This window comes from Agelaius tricolor, unplaced genomic scaffold (genome assembly GCF_023055355.1).
Source record: "Agelaius tricolor isolate 1412-34295 unplaced genomic scaffold, bAgeTri1.0.p SCAF_4, whole genome shotgun sequence".
NCBI classification, from domain to species: domain Eukaryota; kingdom Metazoa; phylum Chordata; class Aves; order Passeriformes; family Icteridae; genus Agelaius; species Agelaius tricolor.
In genome coordinates, this window is record NW_027269264.1 from 48,592,700 (window position 1) to 48,601,878 (window position 9,179).

Consider the following 9,179-nt stretch of genomic DNA (forward strand, 5'->3'; position numbering starts at 1 on the left):
TGAGACAGTGTTGTGTCCACAGGGGAGACAGCCAAGGAGAGGCTCATCCAGGGCCTCTGCCTCAGCATGCTCCCAACAGGGCTGGGTTGCTCCCAACAGCTCTACCCTGGCCAGGACTGACAGCCCTTGAGCATCACCAGGGAACCACTGGAACGCTTTCCCCAGGAGGCATGCATGGCATCTGGAAGGTCTAGGACCCCGTCCACGCTTCAGTTTAATTTTCTGCAGTCTGAGGCCAGGATGTGTAATGCCCCTCAGCACTTTAGTTTCATTTTTTGCAGTTCAAAGCCAAGGTACGTAATGTTCTGTTCCCATCCTACTTTCATTTTTGCAGTTCAGGGTCAGTGTGTGTAATGGTCTGTTCCCCCTTTAGTTTCATTTTTTGCAGTTGAAGGCCAGAGTGTGTAGTGTCACAGATGTTACACAGTGTCTCTGACCCTGCAGTAATCAATTATCAAATGAACCATCTGAAGTAATACATGGTGGCGTTGCCAGGAAACTGGGAGCAGCCATGTGAGCTGGTGTTTGCCTGGGTATGAGGGGGTCAGTATTGCTCTTTGTAGCTGTCTGGCTTGCTTGGCCAGATGTCAGGAAGGGAGATAACTCTGGGAGAGCAGGCAGGGAGCCAGGAGCTGGGAGTTTTGGGGAGGACTGCTCTATGGTCTCAGCTCATAATGGCCCAAGTCTGCTGTATTTCATTGCTTTCTGTGTTCCTGTGCCAGTCCCACAGCAACCAGCTCTGACCTGGAGACACAAATGAAGCTCAGCCTGGACCTCATGCCTTGAGTTAAAGGACAGCAATGATTAAAGAGCTCATAATGAGTCTTTTGGCTGAGGACTTGATTATATCAAGCAGAGGGGCAGGAGCCAACTGATATTCTTGCCACCCTCCTTGTCTTCTTTGCTGCAGATCCCTGCTCTTTTTCCTAGCATGCTGTGGTGTCAGAACATGGTCTGCATGTGCACTGGGGCTGCTTGCATGCACACAGAGCCCCACACTCTGCCTTAGGTCAGTGGTATGGTCCCAGCTTGTGTCCCCACCTTGTTCCCTCTGTTATGCCCAAGGTCGACCTATATCTCCCCTGTGTCCCAGCAAATGCCTTTGTCAGTGTCATGGGACTATGATGGCAGACTGGAAGTATGAGCTTTTCAGGGCAAAATATCCTGGACAGTCCTTGGCAAGTCCCAGATGGGTGTTGCCAGATGGAAACAGAATCTTTTCTGCTTGGTGACTCCTTAAGTATCAGAGTATCTTCTCCTTTCCGTGATAGTTATGTATTGAAAATTGTGAAAACATAAAATGAAATTTGCTTTCTATTGCTAAGGAAGTCCTAGGCCATGTAAGCAATGCAAAACATTTCCTGATCATGGCTTTAAACTAATCAGGTTTGCCCTTTAAAAAAAAAAATATTAATTAGGGTTTCTCAGAGAGATGGAAAATTCAGTCAGTAGCAGAAACAAGATATATCCACCTCTTCAAGTGAAATCTAAATCCTGCGTCATCATCCATCCTATTTTTATCCACTAGCACCAGCTGCTGGATATTGGTGGAATCAGAGAAACTAACATCTGAAAACTGGTTTAAAAAGCAGCTGGAAATACAGTGATGGAGCCACTGCCTCCTTCCAGCTCACACAGCTGGGCACCTCATCCCTGGGCCTGCTGAACCCCCAGGAGTCATGTTAGGAGCACTTTGGCAAAGTGTCTAAGGCAGAAGGCAGAGAGGTCGGGCTGTGATGCCTAAAAAAGTCCAGCCAGTGCCAGATGTGGCCTTCCCCTGTTCTCTTTCCTTGGCCATGTCTGGACATCTTGGCTGGAGACACACCCCCACGCATTCCTCGGGGGACACAGTCGTGCCGAAGGGACTCTCGGGGCGGGGCATTAGGGAGCTTTCCCCGGGCCTGGGATGGGAGGGCAGCTGGCAGCCGGCCAGGGCTGCGCATCCGCCGGGGCTGGGAACCGGAGGCTGGCGGCTCTGCAAGGGTCGTTTGCAGCGCCCCGTTCGCGCACCCGAGAGCTTCCCGTGCTCCCGCGGGGAAGGTTCTGCGGTGTTCCTTCTGCCTGGCCACAGCCCGGTTTGTCCCCCACCTCTAGGGACATCTGGGAGTGACCCCTAGGGACGTGTTACCCAGAGCATAGCATCACGTTTGCAGGCACAATCCTGCTGCACACTGCCAGGGAGGGGAGCTGGGACAGTCGCCATCCCTAGGGACTCTGCTGGCCTCAGCCTTGTCTTTTTCAGTCTCAGTGCAGCATGAAACCTCCCTCTGGGAGGGTGGCTGCTGGGCGAGACAAACCCCACAAGTTTGAGTTAGGGCAGAAGACAGAGCCAAGCCCCGCATCCCCACAGAAACCCTTTATTTTGCACCTGGTGAACTTGCCTAAGAAAGCACGATCCTCTGGGCTGAGGTTGCACCTCAAGTGCAGCATGCTGGTGTGGGCAAAGTCTGCCTAGGCACTCCTTGCAATCCTGAGCCTGCTGGATTTTCCCACTTGCTGTCATTTTATCCGTGTGAAGGTGCTGGTGCCAATCCTGCAGAAAACACCAAATCAGATGGGGTCATGCCTGCTTTGAAGGGTAGAGAGGAAGCCCGGGGGGAGCATTGTGTGGCTGACTGAGGTACTACAGGTTCCAACAGCCTGTGGCAAAGGCTGTGCTAGGTGCTGGCATCTTTTCCTTCTCTTCCTGCTGTGGAGAGTGGAAAGAAGGCCCCAGAGAGGGCTCTCTGTGGCCAGAGCCCATCCAGGGATCCCCCACCTTGAGGCACATCTGGCATAGAGGGGTGGATCACGTTACATAGATGCTCCATAGCCCTTGCATATCACTGGTGACAAACCCATTCCACCCTCATTGTTCTCCCATGCTTTACCCTGTGGGATTTCTCCCTTCTCCAGCCTGAGTTGCAGAAGACCCTGGCAGAGCAGTGGCTGGGACCCAGCACTCACCGGGTGCCTTTCCAGTCCTCTGCAGGACTGTCGGCTGCCTCTCGCAGGAGCCACAGGGCATGCAGGGTCTCCTCCCCCTTGGGGTCCACATAGCACTGGCCCAGGAAGACACTTGTCCGGGCAGTCTCTGAGTCTGGAAGCGTTTAAGGTGATGTGAGTCAGGTAGAGAGGCACAAGGTCACCCTGTGTCCTGCTGGCATCCCCACCCACAGGATGATGTCCCCCTGCTGCCTACCTTGGAGCCTCCAGTTCACAGTGAAGGAGAAGGTGGGCTGTGGGACCAGCTCTGTATCTTGTTGGGACCCCTCCAGTGGTGAGGTGAGGAGTTCTGAGTAGCCAGCAGCAGGTCCCGGCAGGTAAAAACCGGAGAATCTATTGTCCTTGTCCAAGGTGGACACAACCATCCGGCAACTGGTGTCGCTCCGCCACGACCCGGAGAGAAGGCACTGCAAGGCCGGTGTGCTGGGTTGGAGGGAGGGAGAGGGGGGAGCATCCTGCTCCCACCCCTTCACCCTGGCTCTGCACAGAGATGTCTGCAGCAGTGGCTGGTGTGCCACGGACCTGATGTGCCACTGGCATCACCATCTCAGTGTGAGCATCATGCCTGAGCTGTAATCCAGCTCAGCCACTGTCCAGGATGGTTTCACCCACCAAGGGAGAGTGAGACCCCCATGCTGAAGCACCAGGTGTGCTGCTTTCCCTACACTCTGGGGGGGAAAACAGGAGCTGTCTGGGGTATGGTTGTTTGCCTTCCTCTGAACGACTTCCGCAGCAAGAAGCATCCTTACAGGAGCAGTCCCTTCCTCCCAGCCTCATTGCAGCTTCCCTCAGTGCAGCACAGTGCTGTTCCCACCAGCTCCAGCAGCCCAGCCCTGGCTCCCTGCTAAGCCATGGTGCCCCAGCAGCAGACTTTGGGGTCTAGCAGGATGTCAGCCCCACATCCCCACTGCCATCTGTCCCCATACCTTCCTCTCCACAGGGGCCACACACACTGCCAGGGCAAGGGCGAGGACCAGGGCAAAGGCACTTCTCCCCATGGCTGCAAGGCTGCTAAGAGCTCCTCCCAGCCCTGCAGCCTGGCACCCTTTATAGGGCTGTAACTGGAGCCCCACCAGCACCAGGATGGCAGCTGTGAGATGAATGGCTTGATGTCAGGGTGCCCGGGACAGGCGAGGGAGGTGGGCAGGTCTGCATGACCTGGTCAGGGCTGAAGGAACGCAGGAATAAGCACGACTGGGCAGAGGGGTGGGGACACAAGTTTTTTATAAGGCCCTATAGTGACCTGCAAAGCATCAATACCTTCTTTGGGAATCTACCTCCCATGCACAAAGGCTGGAAACTACCACCTATTTCAACATGTACCCCCTCCCAGCTTTGCTGCTGCTACTGCCTGACCAGGATGCTGCAGCACTGCACAGAAGGGAAAGTTTACTCATTTAAAAGTGGTAACATTTCTCCAGCCTTTGCTGGATGTCAGTTGCTGGTTCTGATGCTTTTGCTTTTACTTTTGTGAGAGTTAGAGGAAGAAGTAACCGCAGCAGCGTTACTGAGGTCCCAGCGAGCGTGTTGGCTAAACACACAGAGTGTGATAACCAGCATTTCATTCACACTTCTTCCTCGTATTGGCTGCTCTAAAGGACCTTTGATGTGAAAAATGCAGCGTGCACTGCCCCTGTCTTCCTGAGCCATGCCTTTGCTGTGATGCCTGGAGCAGGCATTTGGCTGTGGCAGCTGAAAATTCAGGTGGGACTCAGCTGAATCAAGACCTGTTGTGTTCAAGACAACAGTGTTTGGGGCAGGGCATGGCAACAGGGCTGCAGTGTGCAAACTGGGGGAGGAGCACTGCCCCTTTTGGGTGGCACCTCTCAGTGCCCACTGCTAGCCCTGGCACTTCCTGGCACCCTGTGCTCAGCACATCTCTCTCTCATTTAGGTAACCTGAAAAGCTGGGCTGAGTGGAAAACACACCTCACACGTCCCTCCTCCTTTTTGTCTTTGTCAGTCCTAAACTCATGGCCTATCACAGGTACTCATAGAAATTCCCCCTGGGGAGTCTTTTGCTGTTGTTCTGGATGCCACACTCTGTTCTCTTGGCCTGACACCAGCTCCTGCCTTTCTGTGATGTTTGGCAGGGACAAACCACCTTGTTAGAGATCCCAGGGTGGTGCCAGGTTTCTCCCCACTTCATGGCACCATGCTGCAGCTTTGCTAGTGCTGGGCCAGGCTTAATGGACTGTGCAGCTGCAGTGCTGTCATCCCTGGGGCTGGGGTGTTTTTGTAACACTTCTGCAAGAGGCTTTCTCTTCACCCACGGACCTGCCAAAAGCTTTGTGCCAAAAGAGCTGACTAAGTTTGGCAGGTGTCCACAGAGGGAAATAGAGAGACATTGCCAAAATGCAATAGTGGAGAAGGGGAAAACCCCTGAGTGCAACCCAGGGGGATGGGATGGGATGGGATGGGATGGGATGGGATGGGATGGGATGGGATGGGATGGGATTGGATGGGATGGGATGGGATGGGATGGGATGGGATGGGATGGGATGGGATTTGGTGGGATGGGGTCTTTAACTTGTGCACATTTTACTTGAGGTGCCATACAGCACAACGTTAATCAGCATCTCAAATCTACTGATAATGCTGCCTCCATTGCCCAATCCAACAGAGCATGGATTCCCAGGGCTGGAAAGGATCTGGTGGGAATGGATAGGAAGGCACTGCAAGGAAGTGAGCTGAATTCAGCTAGCTGCTGCTAGCCCTGCCACCATCAGGCAGGTGGCGAATGATGACACAGGGGGGAAGTTTGGGTTTAGATGAGATGGGAAATGAGCCTAGGGAGGCAGATGGGTGGGATCAGGGAGCGATGCAGATGTCCCTGCAGAAGGGCAGTGGTGAGACCTCACCTCAGCAGGGGCATCTTTGGGGACAGAAGGTGTAGCAAGGACAGATTCTAAGAAAAGGCAGCAACAGCTGATGATTTTAAAATTTTATTCTCAGCTGGGAGGCAGATTTTTCTTTCTTGTAGGGGGTTAGGCTGCAGCCAGATCATCCCATCATGGGCCTGGTGAAGACACAGCCTCACAGGGAAGGGACAAGTTTGGCAGGATCTTTCCTTTTGTGGAGCGTTTGCGTGTGAAGACATTTCTGCCCACCCTGTGAGAAGATGTGAGTTCCTGTAGGATGACCCACAGACACTGCCCACTCAGAGCTGCCAGTGCTTGCAGCAGTGATGGGGTGTCCCTGAATTCCCCCCAAGTTTCCTCAAGCGAGGACCCCTCTGTGGGATTAGTGTTGCCCATATCCCCCCACTACCTCGTGGCTTTCCAGTCCTCCTCAAGGGACCCGACGGCTTCACGCAGCAGCCACATGGTGCTCAGCATCTCCTTTCCACCTGCATCCACAAAGCATTGCCCCACGAAGGCGGTGGTGGCATCTGGGGGGAAGCACTTTTTGGGAGATCCGTGGGGAAACTGGCTTCTTCCTCTCCCCCATATCCTCCCAGACACAGCTGCTCCAATGGCCACAGAACCACCAAACCCATGCTGGGGGGGGTCCTGCCCTTCCCTGTGGCTCCCTCAGGTAAGGAACTGGGATGTTGTGCTAACAGGGTCTGGACCCACCGCGGATGCCCCAAGGATGCTGGCTGAGGAGAGGCTCCCCTGTTCAAGCCCAGCATTGCCCCTTAGCACCATGCTGTGCAGCTGTTGCTGCTTAGCTGCACCAGAGCATCACCCAGCTGAATTCCTGGCAAAAGAAAATTCCTGCTGGCTGCAAGCGTCGCTTCCATTGACACTGCCGTGCCATCCCCAGGTGTCCCAGCACTTACTGGAGAACTTGTCCCAGCGCACAGTGAAGGCAAAGGTGGGCCAGCCCTCCTCTCCAAGCTGCTGCTGGGCACCCCTCAGCGGGGAGACTTGGGCACAGCCCCCAGAGAGGGTGACTCGTGTGAGGTATTGTCCATGGAAGTCCCCGTTGTCCCTCAGCACTGAAATCTCCATCAGTGAGTCCTGGTCATTCCTCCACAGTCCGCTGAGCTGGCACTGAAGGAACACAGCCACATCCTCTCTGTGCCCCCACATGCAGAGGGACCCCATCCCTGCTGCTGCCCCACACCGGGGGAGCCAAAGCCCTGCTGTGAGTGCAGCTGCAGGGCATTGGCTGTCCCTAATCCCACTTTGGGGAAATGCTGCCCCAGGGTGCTGCTGAGGGCATGGTGGAGCAAGGCCAGAATATCCCAGCCCTGCAGCACGCAGGGTACACCCAGACCCAGACCCAGACATCGCGGGGATGCCACAGGCATGGTGCTCCTAGACACAGGGGAAGGAATGCCCTGTGCATCGCTCCCTTGGGGGAACAAATCCTTCTGGAGGTGGCACCAGGTGGCTGAGGGGGATCCAGGGATACCTTGCCCTCTGCCTGGACTTGGTTCTTGCAAGGCTCTCCTGCTTGTCTAAGCCTAAAATGGCATTTAAGGGAGAGCTCCTGGCTGCCCACACTGCATCCCCTTGCCACGTCTGCCACGCTCCCATTGTCACCCATGCCCGTACCTTCCTCTCTGCAGGAGCAGCACTCTGTGCCAGGGCCACGGCGAGGGCGAGGACCAGGATGAAGGCGCCGCCCCCCATGGCTGCGGGGCTGCGAAATGCCCGGCCCAGCTGCCTCCCTGCCTGCATCCCAAACCCCTTTATAGAGCTGTAACCGGAGCCGCGGCGGCTGGCAGCTGCGGCTTGAGTGTCCCGATGTCAGCGCGCCCGGGCCAGGGGAGGTGACGAGGTCTGCCTGACCTGGGCAGCGCCGGAGGAACGCGGGGATGAGCACGGCTGTGCATGGCGCTGGGGATGCAGGGATGATTTACACAGCCACTGTCCAAGAGGCTCTCCCGACCCCGTTCCTTGCTCAGTGCCGGCCCTGGGGGCGGGCACGGCCTGACACTGTCCCGCTGCCACCGAGCCAGTGCTGCCCCCGAGCCAGTGCTGCCACCTGCGCTGGCTGCGGAATGCCCGCAGGGCTCATCCCTGTCACCATCCCCTCCTGCATTGTGAGCATCTGCTGCTCCTTCTAAGCTGTTTTTCCTCCTGGCTGTGCTGGGCTTTCCTCGGGTTTGGGACCTAAGACTGTCACTGCAGCAGGAACTCTTGAATCAGCCGTTCTTGTAAGTGCAGAAGGGTTTTCCTGGAAGAAATGTAGATGTTAAAATTCACTTATTCCTGTGGGAGGGTGTGTTCTGTGCACGGAGCCTCCCTAGACACCATGGGAGGCAATGCCATATGCATGGTGCTCTGAGGCTGGGCAGGGTCCTGTCTGACCCTTCCCAAGGAGTTCCTGATGGTGCAAGACTGTAATGGGGGTGCTCAGACTGCCTGGCATTTGCACAGGGACACATCCCCTGAGACACCACTCTGACCAGGTGAACGTGTCACTGCATACATGGAAGATAGGAGTGGCATCTGGCTGTGTCCGGATCATGTGGTGCCTCTCTGGCCCCTGCTCAAGCACAAGGGGTGAGATCTGCTTTGACAATCCTTCTCATCGATCCTGGGCCTGAAGACAAGGAAACCCACTCTCCTCTTCCTCGGGGAGCAGGATCCCGTGTTCAAATCGCACTTTGCTTTTAATGAAAAAATCATAGGACTGTGTTCAACTCCCATCCTGGGGAGTTGCTGCAAAAGCACTTGGGGTCTTGACACTGCTCTCCCTTGCTTGCTGCCCAGCTGGCTCCCCGCACCCAGGACTTGGCACTCCCCTGTGGGCTCCATGCAACACCCACAGGGGCAGCACCAGCACAAAGCAAGGATGGACAAGTGCCCTGCAGCCCACCCACTAGCTTTGCAGTCATCCTCGAGCAGGTCAGCCTCATCTTGCATAATCCATGTGGTCCTTCAGTATTTCCTTTCTCTCCTCATCTGTGAAGCTTTGGCCCATGGAGGCGGTGATGGAGTCTGGGATGGGATGGGATGGGGCTGTCCCTCTTGGGCACCCAGTTTGCCAGTGGGAAAGGCTCCTTGTTGGTGGGTGATGTTTCCCTCCCCAGCCTCCTGTCCTGTGGGACCTTGAACAGGCATGGGATATGCAGAGCATGGTGGCATGAGCCCAGCTGAGCTGGACATCCCTGCAGGAAGGGCAGGTATAGTCCAAGGTCATCCAGAGGACACTAGAGGAGCTCTGAGTGTACAAGAGGGAGGCTGGGAAAGGAGAAACTCCTGAAAAGCTCCAGTTGACAGCTGGAGGTGGGCTGGC

General features: G+C 55.6%; 2 protein-coding genes across 2 annotated transcripts; both read right to left on the bottom strand.

Moving 5' to 3' along the window:
* Window positions 1-2,499: 2,499 nt before the first annotated feature.
* On the bottom strand, window positions 2,500-3,983 carry LOC139589520 (avidin-like). The gene is made up of 4 exons (XM_071425963.1): window positions 3,912-3,983; window positions 3,182-3,392; window positions 2,947-3,079; window positions 2,500-2,533 (listed from the first exon to the last, which is right to left on the bottom strand). Exons 1-4 carry the CDS (start codon window positions 3,981-3,983, stop codon window positions 2,500-2,502), a joined length of 450 nt encoding a protein of 149 aa, XP_071282064.1.
* A 2,012-nt stretch (window positions 3,984-5,995) lies between these two features.
* On the bottom strand, window positions 5,996-7,567 carry LOC139589521 (avidin-like). The gene is made up of 4 exons (XM_071425965.1): window positions 7,490-7,567; window positions 6,769-6,982; window positions 6,255-6,375; window positions 5,996-6,095 (listed from the first exon to the last, which is right to left on the bottom strand). Exons 1-4 carry the CDS (start codon window positions 7,565-7,567, stop codon window positions 5,996-5,998), a joined length of 513 nt encoding a protein of 170 aa, XP_071282066.1.
* Between the last annotated feature and the right edge of the window lie 1,612 nt (window positions 7,568-9,179).

Bases quoted from the DNA above. Each gene is read 5' to 3' on its own strand.
- LOC139589520 (XM_071425963.1), bottom strand. From the start codon at position 3,983: ATGGGGAGAAGTGCCTTTGCCCTGGTCCTCGCCCTTGCCCTGGCAGTG. The intron at 3,393-3,911 runs GTATGGGGACAG...CCGGCCTTGCAG, and splicing joins TGGCCCCTGTGGAGAGGAAG to TGCCTTCTCTCCGGGTCGTG. The intron at 2,534-2,946 runs GTGAGTGCTGGG...TGTTTTCTGCAG, and splicing joins GAGGACTGGAAAGGCACCCG to GATTGGCACCAGCACCTTCA.
- LOC139589521 (XM_071425965.1), bottom strand. From the start codon at position 7,567: ATGGGGGGCGGCGCCTTCATCCTGGTCCTCGCCCTCGCCGTGGCCCTG. The intron at 6,983-7,489 runs GTACGGGCATGG...GTGTTCCTTCAG, and splicing joins CTGCTCCTGCAGAGAGGAAG to TGCCAGCTCAGCGGACTGTG. The intron at 6,096-6,254 runs GTAGTGGGGGGA...ATCTTCTCACAG, and splicing joins GAGGACTGGAAAGCCACGAG to GGTGGGCAGAAATGTCTTCA.